This window comes from Pan troglodytes, chromosome X, assembly GCF_028858775.2.
Source record: "Pan troglodytes isolate AG18354 chromosome X, NHGRI_mPanTro3-v2.0_pri, whole genome shotgun sequence".
Lineage (NCBI taxonomy): Eukaryota > Metazoa > Chordata > Mammalia > Primates > Hominidae > Pan > Pan troglodytes.
The window spans coordinates 24,287,210-24,304,817 of NC_072421.2; the positions used below are offsets into that span (position 1 = coordinate 24,287,210).

The 17,608-nt window shown below is 45.3% G+C and overlaps 1 protein-coding gene across 5 annotated transcripts in view; it reads right to left on the reverse strand.

Moving 5' to 3' along the window:
* Nucleotides 1-6,289: 6,289 nt before the first annotated feature.
* Nucleotides 6,290-17,608, reverse strand: part of ACOT9 (acyl-CoA thioesterase 9) — a 39,817-nt gene continuing 28,498 nt past the window's right edge. For all 5 annotated transcript variants that reach the window (XM_054676929.2, XM_054676931.2, XM_054676928.2 and 2 more), the window contains 8 exons: nucleotides 15,765-15,838; nucleotides 10,499-10,566; nucleotides 9,244-9,355; nucleotides 8,384-8,474; nucleotides 8,125-8,210; nucleotides 7,609-7,696; nucleotides 7,310-7,460; nucleotides 6,290-6,595 (listed from right to left, as the gene is read on the reverse strand). In XM_054676929.2, coding sequence (XP_054532904.1) covers nucleotides 6,507-6,595; nucleotides 7,310-7,460; nucleotides 7,609-7,696; nucleotides 8,125-8,210; nucleotides 8,384-8,474; nucleotides 9,244-9,355; nucleotides 10,499-10,566; nucleotides 15,765-15,838 — 759 coding nt within the window. In that variant the 3' untranslated portion in view covers nucleotides 6,290-6,506. The remainder of the gene's footprint in view (nucleotides 6,596-7,309; nucleotides 7,461-7,608; nucleotides 7,697-8,124; nucleotides 8,211-8,383; nucleotides 8,475-9,243; nucleotides 9,356-10,498; nucleotides 10,567-15,764; nucleotides 15,839-17,608) is intronic.

Consider the following 17,608-nt stretch of genomic DNA (forward strand, 5'->3'; position numbering starts at 1 on the left):
CCCTAAATGCTGGGATTTCAGGTATGAGCTACTGTGCCTGGCTGAAACTTTCTTTTTAATAGGGACCTCTTAATCATCCAATCAGTGGCCTTTTCCCAGTATTCATCCTTACCACCTTCAGTGACACCACTGATCTCTCCAAGAAAATGGCTTTGAGAGAAAGGAGGGTGCTGTGGTTAAGACCCGGGAATCTGGCTGCTCTTAGAGCCCTCAAGCCACCATTTAAGAAATCCAAGGCCGGGTGGGCACGGTGGCTCATGCCTGTAATCCTAGCACTTTGGGAGGCTGAGGCGGGCAGATCATGAGGTCAGGAGTTCTGGACCAGCCTGGCCAACATGGTGAAACCCTGTTTCTACTAAAAATACAAAAATTAGCTGGGCATGGTGGCACGTGCCTGTAATCCCAGCTACTCAGGAGACTGAGGCAGGAGAATCACTTTAACCTGGGAGGCGGAGGTTTCAGTGAGCTGAGATCTTGCCATTGCACTCCAGCCTGGGTGACAGAGCGAGACTCCACCTCAAAAAGAAAAAAAGAAAAAAAAAAAAGAAATCCAAGGCCGGGCACAATGGCTCATGCCTGTAATCCCAGCACTTTGGGAGGCCGAGGCAGGCAGATCACTTGAGGTCAGGAGTTCGAGACCAGCCTGGCCAACATGGTGAAACCCCATCTCTACTAAAAAAATAAAAATTAGCTGGGCGCGGTGGTGGGCGCCTGTAATCCCAGCTACTCGGGAGGCTGAGGCAGGAGAATCGCTTGAACCCGGGAGCCGGAGGTTGCAGTGAGCCAAGATAGTGCCAATGCACTCCTGCCTGGGTGACAAAGCAAGAGTCTGACTCAAAAAAAAAAAAAAAAGAAAGAAAGAACTCCAACCAGGCTGGTAGCCAGCCACCTCAGCCACCCCAGCTGAGGCACCAGATGTCCCAGCCCCAGATGAACTCCCAGATGAACAGAGCTGACTGAGTGACCTTAGCCAATGCCACATGGAACAGAAGAACCTCCCAGGTGAGCCTAGCCATCCCACAGAATCAAGTATATCTTTAGAAAGATAAACTGCACAAACTAATTGAAAAGAAAAAGAAAAATGTTGAAACCCCAGGGGAGTTGGGTGCAACTTCAGTTCTCTAGGAGTCAAGTGCTTGGCTCTATTCAAAAAGGTGCAAGAAAGCAGATTGGATCAGAGCAAACACAGGTATCAGATGGAACATGTTGACAGAAGATTTGGGTTACCACAGAATCACATGGACATGCCCAACACAGTGCAAAGCATACTAGAATGAAGTAAACTCTCCTAAAGAAACCAGTGAAAAAGACAGCATCCTCAAAGACTACACATTGAAGAAGCATGGAGGCAAAAACTAAGAACTTGGTAATAAATGCCTGAAGTAAAACTGGGATCTCAGCACAGACTATTTAATATAAAACAATGTCCAACTCACATGAGGAAGATGTATGCTAGAACTTAGCAGTGCTGGTGCTGGGTAAAAATTCTCCTTTAACTTTTTTTTCAGACGCAGTCTCGCTCTGTCGCCCAGGCTGGAGTGCAATGGCGCCATGTCGGCTCACTGCAATCTCTGCCTCCCAGGTTCAAGCGATTTTCCTGCCTCAGCCACCCGAGTAGCTGGGATTACAGGCACCTGCCATCATGCCCAGCTAATTTTTGTATTTTTAGTAAAGACGGGGTTTCACCACGTTGACCAGGCTGGTCTTGAACTCCTGACCTCAGGTGATCCGTCCGCCTCGGCCTCCCAAAGTGCTGGGATTACAGGCGTAAGCCACCGCTCCTGGTCAAAAATTCTCCTTTATTCTTTGAGAGGGACATAACACTAATAATCCAGAACCTAGTGTATATCCGTTAGTTTGCTTCACCTCATCTTCTTAAAAGTCCTGTATTAAAAACCAAAACCTCTAGCTTTTATATCTGTATTGGTAGAGGACAGATTTGGGGTGAAGATTCTGGTATCCAAAATTATGTGAGCAATTTAACAAAAAGACAACAAAGACAATAAGCAATTTAATTTCAATCTCAGTAGAATTCAAAGAAAGGCAATTAACAAATGTCAGTTTTCTTTTTTGGGGGGGGTGGGGGGGACAGGGTTTCACTTGTTGCCCAGGCTGGAGTGCAGTGGCGTGATCTTGGCTTACTACAGCCTCAAACTCCCGGACTCAAGCAATGCTCCCAGTTCAGCCTCCTGGGTAGCTGGGACTACAGGTGTGCACCATCACGCTGAGAGGAGTTAGCTAGCTTTCCTTAGGTAGACAGCAAGGGAAGGGTCCCCAAAGAGCCCCCAACCCACGGGTCAGTGCCTCATCCCCACATAACAGAGAAAGCAGCCTGGGGATAAAAATCAAGCTGCAGGCACCGATAAGGGAAGTAGCACAGGGTGGTGGTGTGCCTGGAGACAAGCCCGCGGCTGCACAGATCGGAGAACCTCCAGCCCACTTAAGATAAAAACTTGCACAAACCTCCGGCTCACTCAGATAAGGGAACAAGACCTGACATAGAAATGTCTTTGTCTTTTGTATAATCAGCAGGTTCCCGGGAAAAAGTTTCTTCTCCTTTCGTGGGCATAAATACTGTGGACTCCGACGACTCCGGTGGGCACTTTCCTTTCCTCTTTCGACTGTGAGCCCGGCCTCTAAGAATTCCTTCAGCACGATTGCTCCCTGGGCCAAGCTTTCACTTCAGCTCCTGATAGGTCCCGGGCCAAGCTGAGTAGCCCCAATGAATCATCAATTCAGCTCCTGATTGGTCCCGGGCCAAGCTGAATCTAGCTTTCTCCAAGACAGCTCACAGACTAAGCAAATTCCTTCCCCTTCCCAGTCCGCAAAAACCCCCGACCCCAACCTCATAGTGGGCAACCCGTTCAGGCCCCCACTCTCCGCTGCGGAGAGCTTTTTTTTTTTTTTTTTTTTTGAGACGGAATTTTGCTCGTTGCCCAGGCTGAAGTGCAACGGCGCGATCCTCAACTCACCACAACGTCTGCCTCCCAGCTTCGAGCGATTCTCCTGCCTCAGCCTCCCAAGTAGCTGGGACTACAGGCGTGTGCCACCACGCCCAGTTAATTTTGTATTTTTAGTAAAGACAGGGTTTCTCCATGTTGGTCAGGCTGGTCTTGAACTCCGGACCTCGGCCTCCCAAAGTGCTGGGATTACAGGTGTGAGCCACCGAATCCAGACGAGAGCTTTCTTCTTTTGCTTACTAAACTTTTGCTCCAACCTCACCCTTGTGTTCGTGCTCTGTGACACAAAGAACTCCGGATACTATCTCAGACAACCAAAGACTGCTACATTTTGGCGCACTGGTGAGACTACAACACCTTGCTAATTTTTGTATTTTTGTAGAAACAGGTTTTCACCGTGTTGCCCAGGCTGGTCTTGAACTCCTGACCTCAAGCAATCTGCCTTGGCCTCCCAAAGTGCTGGGATTACAGGTGTGAGCCACCACATCCAGCAGAAGGTCATTCTTCACCTATCAAAATGGCAAAGATATTTTAAAAAGAAAAGAGAAAAATTGGCAAAGTTCAGGGAAATTGCTGATGTGTAAGTGATTGTGTGAAACTGTTCTGAAGGGTTACATGAAATACATATTCAAAGCCTTCAACGTGTGCCTACTATTTGACCTCAATATCTCATTTAATATTTTTCCAAAGAAAATAATTTAAGGGTCAAATGTTTTAGAGTATTTAGGATATTTACTGCAACATTGTTTATAATAGCAAAAAAGAAATACTAGAAAAAGCTTCACTGTACAGCAACAAATGGTTAAATATATAACGTATAATCTATACAATAGCATGCAGTAGGTCTCTTAACTCCACTTAACACATTCACAAAACTCCCCAGGGCGCATCCCTCCCCATTAGCCACCTCCCATCATGTCATAGGTAGATATGCAAAATGCTATATTGAAGGGCCAGGTAAATCTCAGTCAGGATGGCATTACAGCATGGAGAGACAAGTTATTATAGTACAGCACATGCTTGATTCCATGAGTCAAACTGCATGCTTCCAAGAGATAGTTGTGTTTGCTCCTGTGACTATTTCATGCCAGAGGTGCTTGTTGACACTGTGATTTCAATAAACATTACATAAACTAATATAAAAAAATTGCTTGAGACAGGGTCTTGCTGTCACCCAGACTGGAGTGCAGTGGCATGATCATAGCTCACTGCAGACTCAAACTCCTGGACTCAAGCAATCCACTCACCTCAGCCTCCTAACTGGGACTACAGGTGCACACCACCATGCTCAGATAATTTTTTAACTTTTTGTAGAGAAAGGGTCTCACTATGTTTCCCAGGCTGGTCTCAAGCGATCCTCCCATCTCAGTCTCCCAAAGTGCTGGGATTACAGGCATGAGCCACCACTGTGCCTAGCCTAAAAATTTTTTGTTAAAAATGCTTTCCACCTGCCGGGTGCAGTGGCTCATGCCTATAATCCCAGCACTTTGGGAGGCCAAGGTAGGTGGATCACCTGAGGTCAGGAATTTGAGACCAGCTGGCCAACATGGTGAAATTGCCTTTCTACTAAAAATACAAAAACTAGCCAGGCATGGGGGCTGACACCTGTAATCCTAGCTACTCAGGAGGCTGAGGCAGGAGAATTGCTTGAACCCGGGAGGTAGAGGTTGCAGTGAGCCAAGATCATGCCACTGCACTCCCGCTGGAGCGACAGGGTGAAACTCTGTCTCACAAAAAAAAAAAAAAAAAAAAATGCTTTCCACCTAATTCTGAGGCAGAGCCAAGTTTGTGAACACTAATGTAGAACCCACAATAAATATTGCTTCCTTCTTGGGAGGACTTTTTTCAGAGATTATTTTTTCTTCTAAGTTACCTTCCTGTCAAAAAAGGAACGGTCTTGGCTACAGATTTTTTTTTTTTTTGAGATGGAGTCTCGTTCTGTCACCCAGGCTGGAGTGCAGTGGCATGATCACAGCTCACTGCAACCTCTGCCTCCCGGGTTCAAGCAATTCTCTGCCTCAGTCTCCCAAGTAGCTGGGATTACAGGCACCCGCCACCATGCCCGGCTAATTTTTGTATTTTTAGTAGAAACGGGGTTTCACCATCTCGGCCAGGCTGGTCTTGAACTCCTGACCTCCTGATCCATCCGCCTTGGCCTCCCAAAGTGCTGGGATTACAGGCATGAGCTACCGCGCCCGGCCTTGGCTGCAGATTAACGGGAATACCTCCCTTGGGCTTCCTAGATGACACTGTGATATTCGGTATGACCTCCCTTGCTCTATTCCTTGGAAGCAGTACAGGCACTGGTCAAGAGTGCCCTGGACCCACATTGCCTGGTTTTGAATCCCAGCACCTCCACATGTTACGCGTCGGACCTCCAGGAAGTTACTTAAACTCTCTGTGCTTCAGTTTCCCGAGTGGCCTAACCCTAAGGGGGGTTACAGAACCTGCCTCATAGTGTTGATTGGAAGAAATAAAGGAGCTCAGACCTGCCAAGGGCTGAGGATGGTGCCTATCTAGCACATGGCAATGCTCCATAAGCATAAGCAGCTATTATTATTGTGGTTCCTATTTTTTAAATCAGATCTATCCTGCGTAGCCACTAGCAGAATGTGCTAAATAGCTGTCTGGTGAATGAAAGAATGACCAACTGGTCCTGTATTTCCTTATCTAGATCATCTCTAAACACCTTCTAATGGTATGGTTTCAGACCTAAATCTTCCCACAAATCTTTACGGATGCAGTAACTTTTGTTAAATCCCTTCGCCCCAACTTTTCATCTACCCTCTGACAACAAAAGCTGGGAAATAGAGGGAAGCAAAGGAATCATGTACGGCTGATGGGATTTAGACAGCACAGAGGAAGTGGTTAGGTTTAAAGAACGTCATCGAAATACCCTGGCAGGAAACCTTGTATACTGACAGTTGCAATATGTGTAAGAAAAGAATGCATCCAATGGTATCCTCAATTAATTAACTAATTAATTAATTTTTGAGACAGAGTCTCTCTCTGTCGCCCAGGCTGGAGTGCAATGGTGCAATCTCAGCTCACTGCAACCTCCGCCTCCTGGGTTCAAGCAATTCTCCTGCCTCAGCCTCCCAAGTAGCTGGGACTACAGGCACATGCCACCACGGCTAATTTTTTGTATTTTTAGTAGAGATGGGGTTTCACCATGTTGGCCAGGATGGTCTTGATCTCCCGACTTCGTGATCCGCCCGCCTCAGCCTCCCAAAGTGCTGGGATTATAGGCATGAGCCACCACGCCCGGCCTCTCAATTTTTTTGTTTTTTCAGAAGATGGGAGGCAACATGGTAGGTTCACAATTAAAATTGTTTTGAAAGTATTTATTGTTTAATAATTCTTTCTCCCCTCAGCCCCATCCGGCCACTCTCTCTTTCTGCTTTTCTGATCATCCTAAAGGCTGAATACATCCTCCTCCTGTGTGGAGGACACGAAGCAATACTAAAATCAATACACTCGATCAGGTCTTCATCAGATACCACGTCACTGTGGGTGGAGTGCTAGTTTTCAACAAATGTGGTGTTCTTAGGGCTCCACAAGGTAGTCCTTTCTCAAGGTCGCTGGGCCACTCATGGAGTTGAAATGCCGCTGCCCATCTAAGTACAACATGGACTCTGAAACACAAGAAAGAGAACCTTGGAGAAACTTGTAACACCTCAGAAAACCATCATATCATCATACAAACACAAGACTACTTGGGAACACTGGGACAGAACAAGATACACTGTTGGGCTGGGGTGTGCCACATTCCCAAAGGAGCAGGCCATGACTCCTGTCCCCTTCCTTTGGCTGGATCAGTTGTTTTTGTTTTTGTTTTTGTTTTTTTGAGATGGAGTCTCGCTCTGTTGCCCAGGCTGGAGTGCAGTGGCACAATCTCAGCTCACTGCAAGCTCCGCCTCCCAGGTTCACGCCATTCTCCTGCCTCAGCCTCCCGAGTAGCTGGGACTACAGGTGCCCGCCACCGTGCCCGGCTAATTTTTTTTTTTTTTTATTTCTAGTAGAGACGGGGTTTCACCGTGTTAGCCAGGATGGTCTCGATCTCCTGAACTCGTGATGTGCCCGTCTCGGCCTCCCAAAGTGCTGGGATTACAGGCATGAGCCACCACGCCCAGCCTGGCTGGATCAGTTTTTGACTACCAGTGGTTGCTTGCCCGCCTGGGGGCCACAGGCATCTTTGGCCTTCAGGGCTGCCAAATCTCAAAAGCAAAATCTCCTAAAGACATGCTCTTGTGCTGACAGGCATCAATACACTTCCTCCAATTCAAAAGGAGAAAAATGTCCTTAGAAGTTCTTCCCTTTGTTAGGGACAAGCAATAATCACTACTTACCTCCATAGGTTTTTGGGAAAATCAATGGCACTTCTTTTTCTGACATGAACGTGAAATGAAAGACATTGGTGGTTGTATGCTGCTTCTCCTGCAGGGAGGCCACTTCACTGTGTACTCTGACTTGAATGTAATTATTCTGAGTAAAGCATACCTAACAGATTATAGACACTATAATCAGTCAACTGCATTAGGAAGGGGAAAAAGGCAGTCATAAGAGAAAACAGTGGCTTTTTGATATAGAAACTTCTAGGCTCAAATGAAAAAAAAAAGTTGTATGTCATCTCTCATCACACACCTACCTGTGAAGAAAGAAAGAGCAATGAGCCAACCTCAACAGGTTTCTGAAACATGATGTCATCTACTGCTACCACAAACGGTCGAGAACCACTGTTGGGGGAAAGGACAGAATTTGGGGTATATTGCAAAATTCAGATGATCTCAATTGTTTCCCCTAACAACTAGCTGAAGCAAAATAAAAATGAACGAAGAATAAAGTTAGAGAAGGGGGAAAAGATCCTACCAGTGAGGAATGGTAAGAGACGCCATCGTGAGCAGATTAGGGCCAAAATAACTATATCTTTTCCTTTCTACATATCATCACTGTATTTTCTCAGTCGTTTTTTTAATGTATGAACTTACAAAGTCAGAGAAACAACCTTCTAAAATGAAGATCAAATTCAGCTGGTATCAGTGTGGTATTCATTTAAAAACATAACATATTCCCACACACACCCAGACTGGTCCGAAATGTTTCATTTCAGTGGGGTGATATAAATTGCTTCTCAGAAGTTAAGACTGCCTTACATGTAACTCACCCGAAGCTACAAGCAGTAGCCCACGCAAGTTCATATGCTTTCCTCATAAGGAAACCACCAAAGATCCGATTGAAAATGTTCCGCTCCTACAGGACATAAATAAATGTCAATAAATACAAAACTTATGGCCACCTTTGTATACAGAACAGAGGAATTAACAATGCCACAGGACAAAGGCCAGTTTAAAGGTGTGTCAAATCTTGGACAAATATCATGAACGGAAGCTATCCTATTCAGATTTCTCACTAAATTATGATACCTGAGGGTGGCAAATTTCCAAACTCTTCAGTTTTGAATTCTCCATCCACACTGCATTAGAGGGTAAAACTCGACTCCGAAAACTTATAGTCCTGTACAAATGAATATTTATTAAACCCTGTTAATGCCATGGTTCTCTTGTTGAAAAGTAAAAACATTTGCAAGTCACTCCCAATACACTCAGACAACTGTGGCTCTGGAGAAGGCCAAGGTTTAGGCCAGGCGCGGTGGCTCACGCCTGTAATCCCAACACTTTGGGAGGCCGAGGCAGGCAGATCACATGAGGTCAGGAGCTTGAGACCAGCCTGGCCAACATGGTGAAACCCCGTCTCTACTAAAAATACAAAATAATTAGCAGGCGTGGTGGCGGGCGCCTGTAATCCCAGCTACTTGGGAGGCTGAGACAGGAGAATTGCTTGAACCCGGGAGGCAGAGGTTGTAGTGAGCCAAGATCACGCCACTGCATTCCAGCCTGGGCAACAGGGTAAGACTCCATCTCAAAAACTAAAAAGGTCGGGTGCGGTGGCTCACGCCTGTAATCCCAGCACTTTGGGAGGTGGAGACAGGCAGATCACCTGAGGTCAGGAGTTCAAGACAAGCCTGACCAACATGGAGAAACCCCGTCTCTACTAAAAATACAAAATTAACCAGGCGTGGAGGTGCATGCCTATAATCCCAGCTACTCGGAGGCTGAGGCAGGAGAATCACTTGAACCCGGGAGGCAGAGGTTGCAGTGAGCCAAGATCGTGCCATTGCACTCCAGCCTGGGTAACAAGAGCGAAACTCCGTCTCAAAAAAAAAAAAAAAAAAAAAAGGCCAAGGTTTAAATGTTTTCCCAACGTGGAATCTCACCATCCTTACTTTGGATCCAGTGTGCTGAGAAACATCTCATGTATGGTGGTCCTCTCCTCAGCGCTGGGGGCCATTTTCAGTAACGATGTGGAGCTGAAGGCAATTCTTCTCCCCTTGTTCACTGGAACAAGTGAGAATAAGGAGCAATGATCAGGAGGGTCGCACTACAGCACATGGTATTCTGACCTGGGATGCCTTTCAAAATCTCACTGAAAATTATACACGTATCCAAGAGAAAACTGCAGAGGCCACATAAAACTCCCAGTGAGTCTTTGGTTCCACATGGAAATTATATTGGTTCGGTGTGAGATCACTTGATATCATCCTGATCCAGAGCCCTGACCTGCAGTTATCCCATTGAGATGCATTTCTCACTTCATTAAAACGGAGAAAACAGGCCAGGTGCAGTGGCTCATGCCTGTAATCCCAACACTTTGGGAGGCGGAGGCAGGAGGATTGCTTGAGTCCAGGAGTTCAAGACCAGCCTGGGCAACATAGTGAGACCCCTGTCTCTACAAAAAAAAAATTTTAATTAGCCAGGCATGGTGGCACGTGCCTATAGTCCTAGCTACTCAGGAGGCTGAGGTGGGTGGATAGCTTGGGCCCAGGAGATCAAGACTACAATATTGTTCATTGTAGCCTCAAACTCCTGGACCCAAGCCCAACTCCAGCCTGGGCAACAGAGCAAGAACTGTCTTAAAAAAAAAAAACAGAGATAACAAATTACTTCACTTAATAAATATTGTCTGATCAATAAAATCATTCAAAGTATGGACTCCAAAGAAAAAAGAATAGCATATTTTTAATTTCAATAAATTATTGGTATGAATAAGACATTTGGGCCAGGCACAATGGCTCACGCCTGTAATCCCAGCACTTTGGGAGGCCAAGGAAGGTGGATTATGAGGTCAGGAGATCGAGACCATCCTGGCCAAAATGGTGAAACCCCATCTCTACTAAAAGTACAAAAATTAGCTGGGTGTGGTGGCGCACACCTGTAGTCCCAGCTACTCGGGAGGCTGGGGCAGAAGAATCGCTTGAACTCAGGAGGCAGAGGTTGCAGTGAGCCGAGATGGCACCACTGCACTCCAGCCTGGCAAGAGAGAGAGAGACTCCATTTCAAAACAAACAAACAAACAAAAACAAAAACAAAAACAAGACATTTGACTGGTATGAAGAGCCCATATAAAATCTTAAATAATCTCTTCTGCAGTGTAATTAATGTGCTTTTCAAATTTATTTTATTATAAACAAATTAATGTACATTCCCCTTGTCTAAAGAGCTCCTCTTCCTCTGGGCTTTCAGGGATGAGTGGATTTACAAATGCCGGCCTAAAAAGAAGAAAAAAAAGAATATAATTTAAGATATGCCATTATCTAATAAAACTTGAAGATGAACAATCACCTACTACTTTTAAAGAATCTGCTTTTCATTTTGGGTAGTGCTTACTGCTTGCCTTACATGTGAACGCTGGAACAATTAGCGAAGCCTTACAGTTACAGCCTTAATTGCACACTAGAAACTTAACATTATAAAAAGGATACTGGCATTTGCTAAATGTTGAACCTGATTCTAATCATCAGGAAACAGTCAAATATAGGTTGTAGAACACTCTACAAGAAAACTGGCTTTAGGCCAGGCGTGGTGGCTCACGCCTGTAATCCCAGCACTTTGAGAGGCCAAGCCGGGCGGGGATCACCTGAGGTTGGGAGTTCGAGACCAGCCTGACCAACAAGGAGAAACCTCGTTTCTACTAAAAATACAAAATTAGCCGGGCGTGGTGGCACATGCCTGTAATCCCAGCTACTCGGGAGGCTGAGGCAGGAGAATTGCTTGAACCCAGGAGGTGGAGGTTGCGGTGAGCCGAGATCGTGCCAGTGCACTCCAGCCTGGGCAACAAGAGCGAAACTCTGTCTCAAAAAAAGAAAAAAAAAAAAAAAGAAAAAGAAAACTGGCTTGAACTCTTTAAAAATATCAATTTTTGAAAGACAGCAAATGGCAGAGAGACTATTCTAAAGAAACAGGATAACCAAATGCAATATACAATCCTTGATGGATTGGGTCCTGAATCAGGAAGATAGCTATAAAGGACATTTTAGGGACAACTGGTGAAATCTGAATACGGATCACATATTAAATAACTGTATCACTGTTGAATTTCTCAGATATAATAAAGGCATTGAGGTTATGGAGAAATACCTGGTTCTTAGGAAATACATGCTGAACTCCTGAATGGGTGAAGCAGTCTCAAACTTACTTTCCAATGATTCATGGGAAAAAATATGTAAATGTGTGTATTTGTAGAGAGAGGGTAAGAGAATTACGCAAATGTAATACAATTTACGTGAAAGGCATACGTTTGTTGCATTATTCTATCTACTTTTCTGTAAGCATCAAATTTTTTGAAATAAAAAATAAGGGAAAAGGGATAATATTTCACTGTGGTAGAATCAAAAGATTTGATGAAACAACAATGGAAACAAAAGAATTGAAACAGGCCGGGGGCAGTGGTTCACGCTCGTAATCCCAGCACTTCGGGAGGCCAAGGCAGATGGATCACCTAAGGTCAGGAGTTCGAGACCAGCCTGGTCAACATGGTGAAACCCCGTCTCTACTAAAAATACAGAAGTTAGCCGGGTGTGGTGGTAGGTGCCTGTAATCCCAGCCACTCAGGAGGCTGAGGCAGGAGAATCACTTGAACCCAGGAGGCAGAGGTTGCAGTGAGCCGAGATCGCACCACTGCACTCCAGCCTGGGTGACAAGAGCCAACCTCTGTCTTGAAAACAAAAAACAAAAGAATTGAAACAACAGCTTGGGAAAGTGACATGCATCAGCTGGGAGTGAAACTTGCAGCAGTGGCCTCAGTGCTTGAATACAAGCCCCAGGCCAGTCACTGGCCACAGCAGGTCAGCTGGGGCTGGCAGGAAGGGCCAGAGTAGATGGGTGTTATTCTTCCCTCAGATCACTAAGGGACCAACATATTTTTCTATCTTAATTTGGCTTTCCAAGTCAGCTTTCCACGCAGCAGCAAAGATTTTTCACTGCAGACTCCTAAATCAAGTTTCTAATACAAATGAGATTTCCCACAGGCCACTGGACTCTGTCCTGTGCAAAGAGTAATCCCTCCCACCCCAGCTCTACCCCCACAATTAGTTTTTCTCAGTTTGGGTGTAACTGTTGTTAGAAACCAAGAATTCAATTTCAGAGGAAAAAGATGACGTAAAGTAAGTTGAAGTCTATATGGTTAAATGACTTGAAAATGACCGTATAAACTCATGAGGCTCTTTTTTTGAGGTAGGGTCTTGCCCTGTCGCCCAGGCTGGCGTGCAGTGGTGCGACCTTGGCTCACTGCAACCTCCGCTTCCCGGGTTAAAGCAATCCTCCCACCTCAGCCTCCCACATCGTCTGGGACTACAGACACATGCTACCATACCTGGCTACTTTTTTTGTACTTTTAGTAGAGATGGGGATTCGCCATGTTGGCCAGGCTGGTCTCAAACTCCTGGGCTCAAGTGATCTGCCCACCTCGGCCTCCCAAAGTGCTGGGATTACAGGCGTGAGCCACCACACCCAGCTCTCATGAGGTTTTTTGTTTGTTTAAAATATATCCTAGCTCTGTCCACTAAAAAGGCCTGGAAACAATAACAAACTAGTAACAATGTACAGTTCTAGTGCCCAGATTTTGATGTCTAAATACCAGTTCCCACTAAAAGGAACCCCAGGACTACTTGGAGAAATGGCTGACTCCAGGTCTGGGGCAGGAAATACGTAAGATGAGCCCAAGACATCTTGTGTCAGACAGCAGGAAGCTATGAAACAGACAGGTGGAAAGGAGCCAGCTTAGAGGAACTCCCACCGCCCAAAGAAGGCACACTCGGAGCATCAAGAGAAACAATGGCTGCAATTTATTGAAATACATGTAATATATTACAACCATGAATTCATAATGATGCTTTTCTGGCAGGACAGTGGCTCACACCTGTAATCCTAGCACTTTGGGAGGCTGAGGTGAGAGGATCACTTGAGCCCAGGATTTTGAGATCAGTTTGGCCAACATGGCAAAACCCCATCTCTACAAAAAATTTAAAAATTAGCTGGGCAGCTACTCAGGAGGCTGAGGCCAGAGAATCACTTGAACCAGGAGGTGGAGGTTGCAGTGAGCCGAGATTGCGCCACTGCACCCCAGCCGGGGCAACAAGAGTAAAACTCCATCTCAAAAAGAAAGAAAGAAAAAAAATTAGCTCGGCGTAGTGGTATGTGCCTGTGGTCCCAGCTACTCAGGAGGCTGAGGCGGAAGGATTGCTTGAGCACAGGAGGCCCAGGCTGCAGTGAGCCATGCTCATGACACATGACAATGCACTCCAGCCTGGAGAGAAGAGCAAAACTTCATCTCAAAAAAAACAAAAAAACAAAAAAACAAAAACGGGCTGGGCGAAATGACTCACGCCTGTTATCTCAGCACTTTGGAATCCCTAGGTGGGCAGATCACTTCAGGTCAGGAGTTCAAGGCCAGCCTGGCCAACATGGTGAAACCCCGTCTCCACTATAAATACAAAACAAATTAGCCAAGCATAATGGGGCATGCCTGTAGTCCCAGCTACTTGGGAGGCAGAGGCAGGAGAATCTCTTCAACCCAGGAGACAGAGGCTGCAGTGAGCCGACATTGCACCACCGCACTCCAGTGTGGGTGACCGAGCGAGACTCCATCTCAAAAACACACACACACAGAAAAAAAAAAAAGAAATTTAAAAACATGATACTTTTCTAAAAAGCCAAAAAACTGGGAAAAGCATGTCATCACTAGCTAGTGAACCAACTCCTTATTCTGAAAACATGTAAATAAAAGATAAGAATGAAGCATTGATCCTAACTCCATTTCAAACCCAATCGCCCTAGTTGTTAAGGGAAAGCTCTTCTTTACAGAATTCCAGCTAACAAACGTAGAAGGAATGACAAAATTTGAGAATTACTCTAAACTGCCTAATGATACTAATTAAAGCAATGATCAGCAGTGGACATTGAAAGCACTGGAAAAAGACTGATGGGAAACTCAGCTATTTGCAGGATGACAAAGTACGCCCCTGTAGATTGTTGCTGATCAGAAGAGGAAAAACTGAACTTCACAAAGGAGAGATTAGGCTGTAACTGCTTGAACCCCACACTAATCTTAGCATCACTGTGAGTGGGACAACCTGTACCTCCTGATACGAAGCAATATGAAATACGAGATATACAACATCACCTATGTAGTACTCTCACCAAATATGCTCAACCTAAATCTAATACAAGGCTTTAGATCTAACTTCAGTTTAGATAAATTACTAGGGATAGAGAAACAAGATCAAAAAACAAACAAACAAACCACCATGAGAAAGCAATAGAACAAATCCAGAAAGTGGGACACTATTTAGAACAAATGATCCAGCCTCTCAACGAGTGAATAAGAAACAATAGGGGAAGACACAACTGTTCTGGATTAAAACAGATTTAAGAGATTGCACAACTCAGCTGGGCATGGTGGCTCACGCCTGTAATCTCAACACTTTGGGAGGCTGAGGTGGGTGGATCACTTGAGGTCAGGAGTTCAAGACCAGCCTGGGCAACATAGTGAAACACCCCCCATCTCTACTAAAAATACAAAAATTAGCCAGGCATGGTGGCACATGCCTGTAATCCCAGTTACTCAGGAGGCTGAGGCAGGAGAATCGCTCAAACCCAGGAGGCGGAGGTTGCAGTGAACCGAGATCCCACCATTGCACTCCAGCCTGGGCAACAAGAGCAAAACTCCATCTTAAAAAAAAAAAAAAAAAAAAAAAAAGGATAATATTCTCTTAAGTAACTACATTACTATTGTCATGCCTAACAAAAAATTACATTTGATTTTTATGTCTGTAAGTCTGTTTTTTTTTTGATAACAGCTTTATTAAGGTATCATTCGCATACCACACAATTCACCCATTGAAAGTGTACAATTTAATGGCTTTTAGTGTATTCACAGAATTGTGCAACATCTCTTTTTGTTGCTGTTGTTTTGAGATGGAGTCTCGCTCTGTCGCCCAGGCTGGAGTGCAATGGCGCAATCTCGGCACACTGCAACTTCCACCTGCCAGAGTCAAGTGATTCTCGTGCCTCAGCCTCCCCAGTAGCTGGGACCATAGGCGCGTGCCACCACGCCCAGCTAATTTTTGTGTTTTTAGTAGAGATGGGGTTTCACCATGCCGGCCAGGCTGGTCTTCAACTCCTGACCTTAAGTGATCCACCAGCCTTGGCCTCCCAAAGTGCTGGGATTACAGGCGTGAGCCACCTCTCCCGGCCTGAGAATATTCTCATTTTTTAAAAGATGCCTGAAGTATTTAAGAGTGAAATGTCATGTCTGGGATTTGCCTTAAAATAAAAATGGCCAAAATATTGCAATTAAAACTGTTACGTCCAAGTGATAGGTATATGGACATTCATTATAGTTTTCTCTCCAGTCTTATGTATCTTTGAAATTCTTCAAAATAAAGAATTATGAAAAAATAGCAATTACCCTTTATTTTCAGAATCACGAGCCACCATTACAAATGTTGCATCCAAAACAGGACAAAATTCATCACCATGTAACTGAAGAACAAAGGAAAGAAAATGTACATATGAGAAATGGATTTATCGGGAAGACCTACCACGATTCTAACAGACGGTATGTATGCTGGCCAGGCGCAGTCGCTCACGCCTATAATCCCAGCACTTTGAGAGGCCAAGGTGGGAGGATCACTTGAGGCCAGGAGTTTGAGACCAGCCTGGCCAATATGGCAAAACCCTGTCTCTACTAAATAATACAAAAATTAGCAGGGTGTGGTGGCGCATGCCTCTAACCTCAGCTACTCAGTAGACTGAGGCATGAGAATTGCTTGAACCCAGGAGGCCAAGGTTGCAGTGAGCCGAGATTGCAGGCCCCTGTCTAAAAAAAAAAGAAGAAAAAAAAAAAAAAGAGAGAGAGAGAGGGAAAGCCTGCAACTGGAAAAAGAAGAGAAGCACGCTCATTAACCACCGTCTGCTAAGGGCCTACCCTGAGCCAGGCACAGCACTAGGCTCTGGGAATGGCAGGATGACAAAGGAGCCCGTGGCCTAGCAGAGGAGAAAAATACCTCAAAGTCCAATCGGGGGCTGGGCATGGTACCTCATGCCTATAATCCCAGCATTTTGAGAGGCCTAGATGAGAGGATTGCCTGAGACCAGGAAAGCGAGATCAGCCTAGGCAACATAGCGAGACCTGGTCTCTAACTACAAATAAAAATTAAAAAATTAGCCAGGCATGGTGGTGCATGCCTGTAGTACCAGCTAGTGGGAAGCTGAGGCAGGAGGATCCCTTGAGCCCAGGAGTTCAAGGATGCACTGAGCTATGATCACGCCCCTGCACTGTAGCCTGGGTGACAGAAAACATCCCATCTCCAAAACAAAACAAACAAAACGCAAATAGTATACTGCATGAGATGGGCTGCTGGCATGGAGTTTGGAACTGTGCAAGACTGGGACCCAAAGGCAAGGGTCACAGAGAGTATCATCAGCGTTTAATTTGCCTGCTTTCCTCAGAATCTGAGCTTCTTGCAGGGCGTGCCTGTCCTCCTGATGGCACACCTACCCAGATGGACCTCCCATCATGCTCACAAACACTAGTATGTTTCAGGGAACTGTAGTGTGCCAACCACTAGCACATGTTTATGCCTTCGTAGCTGGGCACAGGAGCTCCCAAGAAGAGGTAAAATCAAAGATGATTATGTGGGTTAAGTTAAATACAGGTTGAGCATCTCTAATCCAAAAATAAAAAATACTCCAAAATCCAAAACTTTTCAAGCACTGACATGACACTCAACGAAATGCTCATTGGAGCATTTCAAGATTTTGAACTCTGGGATTAGGAATGCTCAACCAGTAAATATAAATATTCTGAAATCAGAAACACTTCTGGTCCCAGGCATTTCAGGTAAGGAATACTCAACCTGTATTTACAATGCATAGGCCTCTGAGGTTTTAAGATGTTTCTTTTTTCCCCGCCCCCAGGAAGAGGGTCTCACTCTATCACCCAGGTTGGAGTACAGTGGCATGATCATGTCTCACTGCAGTCTCGACCTCATGGGCTCAAGCAATCCTCCCACCTCAGCCTCCTGACTAGCTGACACCATAGGCATGCACCACCACACCCAGCTAATTTTTGTAGAGATGGGGTTTTCCATGTTACCCAGGCTGGTCTTGACCTCCTGAGCTCAAGGAATCTACCAGCCTCAGCCTCCCAAAATGCTGGGATTACAGGCATGAGCCACCATGCCTGGGCCTTAAGATGTTTCTTTATCCCCTAGAAGTCTGTACTTCCAGGAAAGTCATACCATAAAGTAA